Genomic DNA, 14,916 nt, shown 5'->3' with positions numbered 1-14,916 from the left:
AGGGTACTTTTACTTTTGGTACTTTAAGTATAATTTGGTATTAATGTATCTGTGCTTAAACAGGGACTTCTAGGTAAAGGGTCAACATGCTTCCTTTCACAAAAGTACCTTACAAAAAGTACCTATCAGAGGTACTTTTGAAAGGTACTTTTTCTCATTACCTGAAAACTTTCACCAGCAGGGGGCAGCAGTTAACATCTAGTCCAAAGATATTTCTGATCTGCTGCTGCTTTTTTAAACGTTTAATATTTCCTTTTAACTCCGCCCAAATTTCCTCAAGAGTAAATTGTGAAACAGAAATAATGATTTGTCTGGTTGACTCACTACACCATCTAGTGGTGCTAATTTGCATGGCATAAAAGTACAGCCTGACCCTAGTTCACCTTCAGTAGGTATCTCTTCAACACAGTACAAAGATGTTTTGGATATAAAGTCTTAGCAACCTTTTTTTCATATTCTTGAGCTTTAAATACTTATGCAGCTTCTTTTTGAGTAATACACCCATATGGAGGCTCAGGGGGCCTGGAAATCATATTAAATCTTCTCCACTCTTCTACAGTGTATTTATTTCTGATCAAATATCCTGATTCAATGTTCTCATTATTTAAAACATGCGTATTTTAGAGATTTTAAAATTGCAATATAAGATTAACATCTTTTTAATTTTAGGACTTTAGCCTGGTGTGAGACATCCTGAAACCTATAAGGCCTCATTTTCAGATTAATGAATTCAAAGCCTTGTTAATTTTTAAGAATCTGCAGGAAGCCTGGTATTTAAACACACACTCACACACAGACACACACAGAAAACCAATGAGCATGACATTTCAGCGCGCAGGTCAGTGCTGTGCGTCCTCACCCTTCCAGCTGCTGTGCGTATCCACGGAGACAGATGTCAGCAGAGGCAGCAGGCTGAGCGGCGACCGCCGAGGTCCAGAGCATCCCTCGTCCGCCTCACATCGGCAGACCACCCGAGGAGGAGCAGTGCCGCGACTCCACGATCTGGGTCAGAGTCATCCTGAAGAAGGATGCAGACATCACAGGCCCGCATGGATCCTAACATCCAGCCGCAGTCGCAGCATCCTCCTCCTCCTCCGTCTGCAGCTGCTTCGGATGCAATGAATTCCACCGAGACTCAGACGGGAGCAAATCCATGAGGTTCTCTCATCCACGCTCGACGACGGCTCTCTGCTGCTGTATGAGAATCTAACTGCATCAAGCATCAGTGAAAGACTGCCTCCTCCTCTTCCTCCACCTCCTCCTCCTCCTCTCCCTGCCTCTGCCTAATTCACTGCTTTATCGCTCTATTTCTGTCTTTCTCTAATGCTCACCCATATTTCCACTTCACTGCGCCCTCTTCCTCTCTCTCTCCCGCTCTTCCTCTCTAATTCTCAGCTGTGTCTCAGCGCTCCGCTCAGCCTGTGCCCAGAGGATGTTGAACATGTGTTCAGGATGGGGGTTGGGGGACTGCTGACTTCATAGGTGGCACTCTTACTTCTCCCACTGATAGCGCAGGGTCCTCCCTAACCTAACTGTTTAAAGATAAAAATCAGAGCCTGGCCTCTTTTTTTTCCCGTCTTTGTAAACGTTCCTATATTTGAAGCAAACACTTGCTTAGATGAGATTAACCATGAGGCTGAAGGAAATCTGTGGAAGGACAGCTCTGCAGGAATGAAATGAGAGGAGGGATGAGTGAGCCACAGTACTCCACGTTATAGAAGAGGAGCAGAGGGGAAAGGGAAGATGTGGGAGGCAGAATAAAAATGGACAAACAGTGGAAAGAGGGAGGGGGGAGGAGAAAAGAGAGCTTTGGAATATTTATAGAAGACTGAAGCGGAGAAATAAGCTCTATTTCTGTGCTGTGACACCCGGTTGCATCTCGGATGATACACTGTCAGGCTAAGTCAAATCAAAGGCATCCTATGGTGCCTCTGCAGCAGCAAGCAAAGAGAAATTTGCCTTTATTTCGAGCAGATTACACATTTCGTTCAGGCTTCGGCGGCAAAGCATCTCTGATTCCGGGATCTGCAGACGGAAGAGTGCTTAATCAAGGAAATGATGGCCTTGTGACAATCATGAGAGCCGCTAGACTGAGTCACAAAACAAGGTTAATGTGGGAGGGAGAAGAAGGAGGTGCACAAATATGAAATCCAAATAAAAAATCCTTTCCCTGTTAACCGAGGAGGAATGAGTCAAAATAGATTCAGTGTTCCAGACACGTCACTCTGACTGCAAATTTAAAAACGTACGTTCATACGTCTGTGTGTGTGCGTGTGTGTGGAGAACAGGATACCTCTGGGCTTATGCTGTGACCTAGATAAGGCCTTGATGCTCCCAAGTCTGTCAGGCAGAGTGTATCCGAGTGTGTGTGTGTGTGTGGCATCCCATAGAGTAAATGCATGTGTGTCTAAATGCAGAAGAGAGAGAGAGATGAAACGAAGCTGCACGGCTGCGATGCCTGTGTGACTAAGAGCCTCAGCTGGATGACATACAAAGAGGTGACCGTTCACACAGCAAGAAAGCTAATCCAAACACACAGGGATACAAAAACTGCAAGTCTTCAGCCTCTCGCTGCAACCTTACGTCACATCGAAAGCAGAAAACCTGCAAAATTACACAACATAACGAAAGCATAGTAAACTCAAACCCTGATGCCAAAGCTCGTCCCTCTCCATGCAAGACTCAGTGAATCACCCCTCCTCCGTTTGGGTGTAAAGCTTAACAGCTTAGCGCCCACTATGGATGTAGATTAGATTGTTACGGGCTCTTAGATTTCCCTTCCATATGGCATAAAATTAAACACTTCTGAGGCTTTTTACCTCCATATAGCTCAGATTAATATAACATAATGAACCAAACCCATACCCCCTTCACTCTATTACTCTGCAGCTATTCAGTGCATTATGTAAAAATGACAGGAATCATTTCGCCCCAGTTAATTCTTGACCTGTCCTCTGGCCAGATTTGTCATTAAAGGGTTAATCCCGTGCAGCAGGAGCTCTGAAAATTTAACGAAAGGACAGAAAACTCGGCAGGCTTTAAACGGGCGCGGGACAAAAATAGCCGTTTCTCACACAGATGGCGACTCTCCCACAGAGTCACGCATGGCAGAAAAAATGATGGGAAAAGACTCATCAGCAGAGACTCATCAGTAAACACAAGCGTCCTATTTGCTCCAAACAGGAAATGACACATATGCATGTGCAGAGCGCTGTCTCCAATTTCACTCTGGAGAGCGACACGCTCAAAATGTCACCGTTTTCACTCTTTGGCAAGTTCAGAGACTTTGAAGTAAATACTCCCAAAGCAGGAAGGCATTCAGAGGTCAGGTGTGTTATTCTACACAGACTCTTGAAAAAAAAAAAAAAAAAAACCCACCAAAAGTATAAAAGTGGCAGTAACTCATAAACGGTTCAACACTCCTGTCAAACTCGTTGAATTAAAGTTGACATTCTGCACTTCAATCACATGCTGTTTGGTTGATTTAAAATCTACTTATGGAGTTACATAACTGTATGTCTTCTTCTTCTTTTGGTGACTCCCTTTTAGGGGTCACTGCAGTATTCCTATCATACTCCTCTGATCCACCAACCATCCGCATGCCCTCCTTCACTACATCCATGAATCTTCTCTGAGGTTTGCGTCTTCTTCTCCTGCCTGGCAGCTCCATCCTCAGCATCCTTTGTCCAAACCTTCTCAGCCTTGTCTCTATAACTTTGTCTGTCGTCTACCAACGTCACAGTTCACAGACGCTAATGCCTGACCTTACCCGTCGACCTGTCCATCACCTCTGCAAACAAGGAACTCAGAGCACCCTCACCTTTGACCCCATCCGTCATTCCAACTCCACTGCACTCTATGTGAACTTGTGAAAAAAATACCTAAGAAAAGCATCAACTGTTAAACTTTTTATTAAATGTGATGTTTTTAGTCTAAAGGTAATCACACAAACTGATCAGTCATCACTCAGTGTTTCAGTTTCTCTCGGTGAGTTTATCTATTTTTTCAGTTCTTCTGACTGACTTTTTTGCTCATTTATTTAACAGGCACCACAGCGAGGAGTCACAAAATAGTGACTCTGTAGGTCAAACTGGGAGGAGATGATGCACCAGAATGCCTCATGTTTTATTAATAAAGTTCAGTGTATTGATGACATATCACAGGGAGAGGAATATGATATATTGCTATATCAGGGGTTCGTCCTGCTCTGGGGAAACACAGAGGTTCATGAATCTAAATCTGAGAACCCTGAAAGTGAAGACCTCCTGACTCAAACATTACTTCAAATAGAAAAACTATTGATGCTATAAACTGTATTTGTGCAGCGGTAGAACATAAAGCAGCACCGGTGGTACCTGAGGGCTCAATAACAGTCAGTTTCCATGGTAACGGAGGCGGAATCTATCACAGATTATCGACTTTAGTTTTTGTTTTCACATGCGGATCCTGCGCTGCTCTTTCCAGAACTCGGCAATCCCCTGAGACAGAGCATGCTCTGCTAGGCCCCTGCAATCACGGGGGGTGAACCCCACCAAGGCCGTGCCCTTCATGCTGACCCCCTGTCTCCCTGCCAGCTCGGCGACCCTCGCCGTGATGAGGGAAGCCGGAGCGTGACAGTACGACTCGCCGCCGATGCTGAAAGACGGCCAGGGTTCACCTGCGGTGAGGTGATCTGGCGGGGTCCCCTTCACGCTTTCCACATTACAAGCGATTTCCACAGCGCCCCCGTGTGGTAGGGCCAGCACCTGCACTCCAGGCAGGCCTCCCGGCGTCGACTCCCTGATGGCTTTGGCGATGCTGCGCCCCAAAGAGACGTCCTGGGTGTCAATTGTGACATTGCAGTTCATGACGTAGGGACCTGCCCCGACACCTGCAGGAGATCAGACAAATCGGAACTAAAGGAGCTTCTTTAAATCAATAACAACATTTTTTGCAGATTTTTATTAGTGAGACAAAAGTTGCATAGCAATCCTCTTCCTTCTGAAGTCTTATTCACATTCAGAAACAGATTGTTCTACTAGTGATCTGCAGTCCTCAGCCCTAAAAAATGGTCAGAGTGGCAGAAGCTGTACTGAAAGCTGAAGAGGAATGGACACAGCACAGTCCCCCGTGTCAGACAGAGCACTGCCCAGTCTCACAGACTACATGTCTATCAGGTGGTGTGAGGTGAGCCAGGACTAGTCTCTCCAGCTCTGCATCAGATGTGAAGTGAGGGCAACTGGTTGACAGTCATTTTTCTTGGATAGTGACGACTTCTTTGGTACATGTGGTTCACCAGATGTTCTCCGGAACACTATGAATCCTCGATCTCCTGTCTTGTTTGCCTCCGGTAAATTATTTTTTTTCTTTATAAATCCAGCAGTGCTTATAATAGAGACTAAATGTTGCAAAGGCAACAACAGGATACCTCGGCTGTGTGAATCTGATGCTTAACACCTTTTAGTTAGATTCAGAATGTGCTAACAGGCTCAGTGGCCTGACTTTTTTTTTTATCTGGTAACACGTCAATGTTATTTTTTTTTAGCTGTGTGAACTTTTCAGATTTTTCCTTTCAAAGGTCAGAATAGAGAAGGGAGACAGCCTGTGGTCAGACTAACAAACAAACACAGACAAAGTCACCTGTGTTGTGTAATCACACCAAAGAGACACTCTAACCTTCATTACCTGCTACCTCTGGCTCACCTGTGAGGCCGAATCGTTTCTGTGGCTGCGGCCCCACGTCGGCCCTGATCGCCCGCAGGTCTGGCGTCTTCTTGAACCAGCCCATCTCCTTCCTCCTGTGCGCCAGCCCTCGCTGTAAGGGGAAGTCTGCCCAGCCAAACAGGAAGGCACTGGTGCCCCGGACCCTCTCTGTAAGTCCCTGAGCCACAGCTGAACCCAAGCAAGAGCACAGACACATTTCAGCTGACTGGCATACGGAGTGCACGTCATCACGTGCACACAAATTCAGAAACGCAAAAGTGCAAAGACCGTGACGGACCAAAACACACCCGCGGGAATGTAATTCAGACGGATGGAAAATACGGACACATGGGCTGCTTATTACATGCATGCATGAATACAGTGCTTGTTAGTGGGTTGGCCAATTACCATTTTTCAATCACACCACACAGATTAGCATACAGAGTGCAGTCTGCAGGCATGAGGGCAAAGTGTTGAGTTATTGCTCATTATCAGATAGACACATGGCTGCGAAGTCAGCTGGTAAACTGTGAAAGTAATCAACAGCCCAAGAAAATAGAAAAGACGTCACATTATCAGCTACATGCAGGTGAGACATGCTTGTAGAGACACAGTGGATGAGCTCATGACCGAAAATGTACTGAGGAATAATAAAAACTACATACACCCTGCTGAATATGTCTGTGAACACACACTGAGAATTTATTTTAAGTCACACGTGATATTTGTCTAAAGAACTAAAAATAAATTACGAGCACTGACAGCCAGTGAGGATTTAAAATATAGCTGTGATTCCCAACCAGGGGTACATGTTAGATAGGATTTTAGGGTTATGTGGGAAGTTGTGTTCAACTAATCTAAAAAAAAAAAAATGCAATAACAAGTAGATCTTAAAATATTTTACTGGAAAAGTTAGCAGCGGTAGCAACAGGGTAAATCAAATATATAAATGATTTAAATAGGTAGATAAATAAATAGTTAAATAATGACTGGAAAGAAAGGGAGAAGGCTTGAATTTATAAAATAACAACTAAACCTTTGAGAAGTTTTCATATAATAAACAAATTCAAGTTTTAAACAAATATAATGCATAACTGTTGAAATAACTCACCTGGCTAACAGTATGGAAACCTTTTTTTAGCTAAACCACTAGCTAAAAAAGCAAGGCTAGCAGTTAAAATCATTAGCCAAAAATGTGCTGTCAGTAAATAATTAGAATTGCTTTTTAAAATTATAACGAAGGGGGGAAATATCCAACTATTAACTTTTGAAATAGCTAAATAATAATTAGGTTAAAGGGCTAGCAGTTGAAAATGTCATCTTAAAATGTATACTAACAAATAAAATTGTTAGCTTAACATGACAGACAAATATTTTAAATGGGTAAAATTTATAAATGAAAAGTTTTAAATACTTAGCTAAAGGATATCTAGCTAAAAGTTGAAATTATTAGCTAAAAACATAATTAAATGATGTTAGCTAAACAGATAAATATTTGAAACTACAAGCTTACTACAAGTATGGATAGCAATTAAAAACATACGATAAAAGTATCGATTAATTGAAATAGCAAAACAAAAACTATGAATGAAAGTAGGGTTAGCAGTTGAATATTAAAGGGTTAATAAACACAGGAATTATTAGCTAAAAGTATGAGTAGTAGTGGAAATGTTTAGGTGAAATAATGGAGAAACTCAGAAGGTTAGTCAAACAATAATTCGTTTGAATGAACACTTCATTTGATGACGGGGTATTTAAGGAGGGTACAGTGTTTCAGGGGTACATTAACTCTCAGGAACACTGTGAAACACATACCGAGCGCCTCTTTAGTACAGTCCTCTGCCCTCACCTCCTCCCCCAGTGGGTAGATGGGTATGAGGTCAACAGCGCCCATGCATGGATGGACTCCTGTATGAGTTTGCATGTCAATCAACCCGCACGCCTTCTCGCATGCACACAGGATCGCCTCCCCTGGAAAACATTAAAAAACACCACCAAATAAAAGCTGCAAACTTTGACTGCTTTCACTGTTAAGACTGTCGTGTTTCGAACAAGGATTCGTAGAAATTATTTTTTTCTCTGTGATCCTTGTTAGAAAAAGGTTCTTACTGGGGTTTTTTTTTTTATGTGTCTTTAAATCCCTCACAAAGCTTATTAAAGGATTGGAAGCTGGAGCTGAACCCATTCATCCATCTCTCAGGAGCAAGAGAGTGAATATGGAACATGTTAGAAGCACAAATACAAAGAGGACTTACTGATCGAGTCGATGCTGGACACAATAGTGATGACAGAGCGGTTGTAGTCATAATCATTAAAGATGTTTAACACCGTGGTCCCCTCACGCCTCACACCTGAAGCACAATAAAGACAATACATGTGAATAAATGTCTAATAACAGGTTATATTTTACAGGTTAAGGGCAAATTTAGTGTTTAGAGTAGGGTGGTTATCTGATTATCATCTGGCGCCATCATGGATGACATAACTGCGTACAGGCAGTGATTTTACAGCTAAGAGTTGGGTATATGTAGTGGCTTGCCCTTCAAACTGAGGCTGTAAATAGTTTACCAGCACTCGTGTTGAAATTCAAACTTTTTTTCCCGCTGGTACCTTGAACTCACCTTCAGTATTGTACAACGCTGCTTTGGCCACCGTCTCCACCAGATCCTTCCTGCGAGCTTCAGAAACATTGAGGAGACACGCCACCAGACTCCTGCCCAAAGAGCTCGAGGCCATGCTTTATCAGGTATGCAGAACTGGGAAAGCAGAAATGCAGCCACTCATTAGATGGAAAATTTGAATGTGTAACCAATAAAACACAATCATGGGAAAAAGAAAGTCCATATTCTTTCAATTCCAAGGGTTCATATATGAGAACATTTTAAAAATCCTTAACATTATTTACCAGTTTCAGATGACCAACTCTATCTGTCAGACAGATGGCCTCACATTTCACTCTACAATACTTTGGTATGCCGAAGAGTTCATGGTCAACTCAGGCCAACCCTCCACCACTGTGCTTGACAATTGGTACAATTGGTACGAGCTAAAAATGGCTGCATTAGTTACATTTTAAAATTTGTAATTATCCCAGCATGTATCAAAGTACCAGCCAGGTGACATTTTCCCCATGTTTTTGCTGTTGCACCCACTTCTTTGAGCTCATTCCTGTGAGAAGTTCAGGAAATACTGTTTTTATTTCAACTGTTTGATGATAAATGGTACAGTTCATAGAGCTGCATCTTCATCCCATCAAAAAATGAAGCAGTGAAATAATACTTTTGATTTTTAATGCAATTCTAAGTGTAACATGGATACTCAAGCAGCAACAGAATACGTACATGGGCTATGAAAAGTTCTCCAATAAATATAAGCTGCTGCACAGTGTGTTTAAAAGCTGAAGTTACCTTCCAGCAGATGAATGGAACTCTTCTTATGTGCAGAATGACCTTGATTAGTTTAAATGGTTAATTATCAGTCATATAATTATTCAGTGCAGTTTATAGGAATTATTAAGCCGAGTGGTGGTGCAATGGTTTACCCATTGTGTCTGCACAGCTGTTTGCACAGCTGTAGAACATGTACAAAGTCCAGCCTGGTGTAAACTATTTTGCTGTGTTATGCAGGCGGAACCAAACATGTCAGTGTCACACTTGAAGTATGTGCAGCGTTTATAAGGAAAAAGGGGCAATATAAACTATTTCTGCGGGAAAACACTCACTTTGCACTCGCTTCAGCGCAGCCGCTGCGAACCCACCCACATCAAGATCCACGGAAAGGTAAACACGTTCATTTTATGTGTTCAGCTAAACTTTGGAAGTCTCACCACAAGATGGTTCCACCCCGATCCCAACCATAGACATTTTGAGATGTGTTTATGTATGTCCGGTCCTCGTATGTATTTTTTTAAAAATAAAAAAGGTCTGGGGTGTAAATATTTTTTCCTGGACATGCTGTTACCTACTTATTATTTTTGGAAAATAATACAAATTCCATAAAATTATGAAAACATTCGAAAAAAAATAAATTAGTGGTTTAATCAGTGTCAATTTTATTTATGTTTTATATCCATAAATATCCTCGGTTCACATCGATGACAGTTCACGTTTCTCACCACAAACGTGGTGTTTTATACGATTGCTTTGTTCTTCCCTTGGCGTCGTTAGACCGCGCGGACGAAAACGGAAATACAAAGGAGGGACTCATCCGATTCCTACCGACGAGAAAACTCAACACATGCGCAGTAGCGCGTACGTTTCCTGTCACTGCAGTCGTTTGTTATTTCGGTGGGTTTGTTTTTGTTAAACAGCGCCTCTTTGTGGACAAAAGGAGACTCTAAAACTGTGACAGTGAAGTAAATCTTGGACGTTTATTCCGCAGGTGTCGTAATGTGAGGCGGACAGCGGTTGTAGACGCCGTGTAGTTGTAATTGTTTGCGTATAATAAGGCTGTGTGGCCCGGTTTGGCGCTACCCGCTGATAATGTGATGCTAACTGACAGCAGCATGGAGCGAGTGCGCAGATGAGGAAAAACGCCAGCTCATTTTCTTATTTTAGAGTCCATGCTAGCCGAACGAGCAGCAGTACTGGACCTGACTTTAATAACTGCGGCCAAAGCGATGACGACGTCACCCTCCGAGCTCCGGGGGCTCCACGCCTCGGCAAGCCGGGATGCGCTGTCGGGAACCCCGCTGCAGAAGCTGCAGAGGCTGCCCGCGGTGCCCGGGAACCTCCCCAACCGAGTGAACGACCTGCTGCTCCTGCGGCCTGACCCGGAGGAGCAGGAAAAGAGCAACAACCGGCACGTGGTGTTTTTCCACGGGGATATTCAGGTGAGAGTGATGGAGAAGGTCTCAGGTGGACATGGCTGCCATGGCGAAATTAATCACTTAATACGATTACCGAGGCAGCTCTGTGCCACCTCCTGTGTGTTTAATGTTGGAATCAGTCAATGATTTCTTTCAATAAACCAAATAAAAATGCGGGGAGGCCAGTCCATGGCTGATAGTGCTCCATTGTGTGTGATTCTGTCCAGGTATGATTTTACTGCCTCTGCAGTGCGTTTTGGATCATTGTCATGCTGAAAAATGAAGCTGTTGCCAATCAGACCTTTTCCCCATGGTATTTCATGGAGCATCAAAATCTGACAGTTCACTTTTGCCGAGATTTCCAACACCACTGGCTGAAATTAAACCATGACAGAGCCTCCACTTTCTTTTACAGATAGATGCTCACTCTGCTAACTCTCTCCTGATCTCCTCCGTACACACTGATGATGATTTGAACCAAATATTAGGACTTATCACTCCATCAGACCTGTTGCCACTCATTTTCAGTCCAGTTCTTGTGTAGTTTGGCATACTTTAGCCTTTTCTTACACTGAGACATTTCTGATGCGGCTTCAGGCTTTATTCCCCTGAAAATGGTCAGGAAAAAGGACAGGACTCAGCTGTGCTGCTCTTGTTCTGAGATCATGTAGGACCTCTATGTTGCAAAAAGCAGTTGTAAAACTTCTCATTTCTCTCTGTGCAGAACTTCCAGGAGGAGATGGCGCTGCAGCCTGAGGGTGCCCAGTGGCTCTCCTGGAGCCTGGAGAGGGTCGCCTTCACTCTGGGCTGCCGTTTCCCTGATAGACACGTGTGGGTGGTGAGAGCCTCGCGCATGTACCTGCACAAGTTCAGCTGCTACCAGAACTTTGTGGAGAGCAACATGTTCGGGGCTCCGGAGCACTCGCCATACTCTGCTGACTCTGGAGCGTTTCACCACCTCAGGTTTGTCACTGGAGCTCATTTTGTCTTGTTGAGATATTATTTAACTTGATTACTTTGGCTACATTTTATCCGGCCTGTATATCGGTTAAGAATAAATTAAGAAAGGTGTAGAGGCTTAAAAAGCCATCTGCAAGCTAAATCATCTAGCTCACAGAGAATGACACAGAAAAGGGCAATTTAATGGTGAACGCGTTTCCATCTCTTTAGACTACCCCGTGTCTTTTCCCAGTTTTCCAAATTTTATGTTTTTGGAAACATGACCAGGTCTAAAGGTGTGAAGGACAGGAAAATGTTGCTGTAATTCTTTGAGATGATTTTGGATCTTTTCTCTGAGTCTGAGAAGCGTTTCTGACCACAGGGCCCTGCTGAGCCACGGCATGGAGCGAGCCAGCCTGCCAGACCCACTCCAACCACAGGGCGGCGCTGACAGCATCCCCTCAGGCTTCTCCCTGACCCTGGTGGGCTTCAGCAAAGGCTGCGTGGTCCTGAACCAGATGGTGTACGAGCTGCCCGGGGCCCGTGCTGATCCGCAGATGTCACCCTTCGTCAAGCACATCTCTGACATGTTCTGGCTGGATGGTGGCCACCCGGGGGGCAGTGAGACCTGGGTGACAGACAAGCAGGTCCTGAAGGAGCTGGCCGGCAGCGGCGTGTCGATCCATGCCCACGTGACCCCTTACGAGGTGTGCGACCCGATGCGGGCCTGGGTGGGCCGTGAGCACGGACACTTCATCAAAACTCTGGAGGAGTTCGGGGCGTGTCCAAGCAAGAAGCTGCACTTCAAGGACGAGCCGCCCTCCATCGAGAACCACTTCAGGGTCATCCAGGAGTTTTGAGCGCTTTATGTGATCTTTGTGTCTTATTGCTGGTCTTACCTCAAATCTTCAGATTTAAGGGCTCAGATGAGTCGAATGCTGGTTTGTTAAACGCGCTAACCCTGAGGTGGGATGAGCTTTCCTCTGTTCTCCACTGTCTTCCTCTGAAAGTCCTTCAGGCTAAATGAAAGCTTTTCCATTTGCTCAGACTTTATGTTGCTGCCGAGCTGCTGGTTAATATCCGGTTAGTTTCTCTAACTCAACTTGTTTGCGTGTTTAGCTGCAGCAGAAAAGCTTCTTACATTCTTTCTATACCTGCACTAGCATTGAGCTCATTTTAGACACATGAATGTTTGAGAATCCGGTCTCCGGGTGGACGTCATCAGCAGGAATATCTGCTGATTGTGTTTTAACTGTAATGAAATAACAAGCAGACACTTAAAGTGTTTGAGTTCATTCCTTCAGTTTGATGCTGATGGTGGATTTCCATCAATGACGAGTCAGAAAAAGGACAAAAAAGCAGTTTAGATTTATATTTTTAAGATAAGACACTGCAGGCTAACAGAACTGTTCACTTCTTGAAGCCATTGAAGTTCCAAAACCGGACTTAAAAAAACAAAACAAAACAAAACAACAATCTTAATTAAGATTAATTATCTCACAACGAGTTATGTGTGTAAATTGCAGACTGTTTTAAAAAAAAAAAAAAAAAAAAAAAAAAGTGCCTGCAGCGTCTCCTCTTAAATCGCTGCAGTACGTTTTATTCTGACACACAGTCACTTCAAGGTGTGTTCACTACGTATTCTGGCACCGTCACATTTCACATGGTCTTCATCAGCACAGGATGTTCTGCTGATGAAGACCATGGGGCTCATAGGTCAGCTCTGTCATCACGTTTGGAAATCAACTTTTAAACTCGGTACAACTATAACAACAACCAAAAACTTTCATATTTTACTGTAAATGTTTTTAAAATATCAGATTTTATGTTTTCCTGGAGAAAAAAAAAGTCCATCTGCACAGATTTGTTTTTTGTTTTCAGTAAAATGCAATAATAAGAAGGAACACTCAGGTGCTTTAGTATTTGGGCAGCGGGGCAGTTTTAGTTTTTTGCTTTGATTAAATCTGAATCACACCATGTGATTAATCTGTAGATGACAGTTGGGTGCTTCTCTTCTGGCCTGAATTGCTTTGGGGTGAGCTGTACAGATGTCTGTCTTCTTTTAAATATTATGGAACTCTATAAATCACCTATCATATTTTTGGATCTTTGAGTAGGTGGGTCGTGACTCTCCACACCAGTCTACATGTGTTTTGTGGACTTTGGGATGGTTTGGCTGGGGTGACCTGTAGGGGGTGTTCCTGGACTCCGGGATATCAGGCACGCTGTTAAAAGCACTTTGGAGCCTGCAGCTGCAGCGAGAGCTTGGTTCACTTCTCCATCAATAAGCCAGACTCCCTCAGGGTTGACCTTTGACGCTGATTCTGTTTACAGCTTTCATGAATAGAATATCAAAACGGAGGCTGTGGGGTTTGGTGCTGTGGATGCTGTACTGATCTGTTTTTTGTGAAGAGCGAGCTGATGATCTACACCTACATCCACAAGCTGTGGATGCTGACTGAAAGGCGTCCAGGACACCAGAGGTGGAAATGAGCTTCCTCTGAAGGCTTTGGGCTTTTGGGGGTGTCTGAGTAGAGCAGCTGCTTTGCCACATTTAAAGGCATTGGTTGAGGTGTAGTGGATGTCCTGGATAACTTTGAGGCCCACGACTGCTTGGATAGATCATGTCTGCTGGCTTGGGTGGTACAGCGAGGATGTGTGGCCTTGGCGTCTTCGTTTAGGTCACTGCTCCTGTGACTTAGACCCAAAGAACTAGTAGAAACTGGATGAGTCTAATTAGTGGAAACAGATGTTGCTGTTGGTTGTTTCAAACACTAGAAGGCGAGTGCCATCTAGTTCTGTAGATATTTAGGTGAAGGTGGACATCTTTACAGCTAATATCTCCAAAACCATCTATGGACCCCCTGTCCAGATACTTTTGGACCTGAATGTATCTCATGGTGGCAGATGTGATGTGTTTTTATGACACTGGGTGGGGAGAAGGACAAAAAAAAATCTGTAAACCTGCTTGCTGTGTCCAATTAATGAAGTGGATTATTCCTGTAGGACTTCTGGTAGCTGGCAGGGCAGCATGCACTGTACATCCATCTGTATGATCTCTGTATGAGCTTAAATAGCATCTTTGCACTTTGCTGATGGCTGCGAGTCGTTCTGCTGAATGTAACTTCAGATGCATTCCATTGTTTACTACTCGCTGTATGTTGTGCTGTTTGTTTGTTTTTTTTAAAAAAACAAAAAAACTGAGAGGAGTGGATTTGACCTTTTAAAGGAGATTTATTCAGCTCAGCTCTGATTGGTTTTGTTCTTAGACTCTGTACTGCTGTATGAGTCAGTTAAAATAACCCTTATTTATGTCACATGCTCGCAAAATGTCATTTAGTGGCTGTAACAGTCAAAGAAACTTACTGTCTGGACTATCTCATTAGACGTCCACTGAGTGGGAGTTCTTGAAGCAAATCAATGAAGTATTTAAATATTAAAATGCAAAGCTGAAACAATTCTTCTAACATGGAACAAAGGTCATCAGT

At 43.5% G+C, this 14,916-nt stretch overlaps 3 protein-coding genes across 8 annotated transcripts in view; 1 reads left to right on the top strand and 2 right to left on the bottom strand.

Moving 5' to 3' along the window:
* Window positions 1–1,127, bottom strand: part of LOC120730898 (nck-associated protein 5-like) — a 95,551-nt gene extending 94,424 nt beyond the window's left edge. The window contains exon 1 of one of the 4 annotated variants that reach the window (XM_040027484.1): window positions 860–1,127. The gene's annotated coding sequence lies outside the window, so the exon portion shown is untranslated. The remainder of the gene's footprint in view (window positions 1–859) is intronic. The other 3 variants (XM_040027482.1, XM_040027485.1, XM_040027486.1) reach the window with 3 other exon arrangements.
* Window positions 1,128–3,895: 2,768 nt separating this feature from the next.
* On the bottom strand, window positions 3,896–10,252 carry ftcdnl1 (formiminotransferase cyclodeaminase N-terminal like 1). Of its 3 annotated transcripts, none has more exons than XM_040027489.1 (6): window positions 9,090–10,252; window positions 8,304–8,438; window positions 7,938–8,033; window positions 7,498–7,653; window positions 5,683–5,871; window positions 3,896–4,870 (listed from the first exon to the last, which is right to left on the bottom strand). In XM_040027489.1, the coding sequence occupies exons 2-6, from the start codon at window positions 8,416–8,418 to the stop codon at window positions 4,434–4,436; spliced, it is 993 nt and encodes a 330-aa protein (XP_039883423.1). In that variant the 5' UTR covers window positions 8,419–8,438; window positions 9,090–10,252; the 3' UTR covers window positions 3,896–4,433. The 3 variants fall into 3 exon arrangements, with proteins under 3 accessions (XP_039883423.1, XP_039883425.1, XP_039883424.1); XM_040027491.1 differs by having other exon boundaries at window positions 9,404–10,252; XM_040027490.1 differs by lacking the exon at window positions 9,090–10,252 and having other exon boundaries at window positions 8,304–9,057.
* On the top strand, window positions 8,281–14,886 carry cunh2orf69 (chromosome unknown C2orf69 homolog). The gene is made up of 4 exons (XM_040027492.1): window positions 8,281–8,428; window positions 10,239–10,513; window positions 11,214–11,452; window positions 11,811–14,886. The coding sequence occupies exons 2-4, from the start codon at window positions 10,244–10,246 to the stop codon at window positions 12,286–12,288; spliced, it is 987 nt and encodes a 328-aa protein (XP_039883426.1). The 5' UTR covers window positions 8,281–8,428; window positions 10,239–10,243; the 3' UTR covers window positions 12,289–14,886.
* The last annotated feature ends 30 nt before the right edge of the window (window positions 14,887–14,916 follow it).

The sequence above is a fragment of the Simochromis diagramma genome, unplaced genomic scaffold (assembly GCF_900408965.1).
Source record: "Simochromis diagramma unplaced genomic scaffold, fSimDia1.1 OVJJ01000343.1, whole genome shotgun sequence".
Classification (NCBI taxonomy): Eukaryota; Metazoa; Chordata; class Actinopteri; order Cichliformes; family Cichlidae; genus Simochromis; species Simochromis diagramma.
This window is presented reverse-complemented; position numbering and strand designations above follow the sequence as displayed.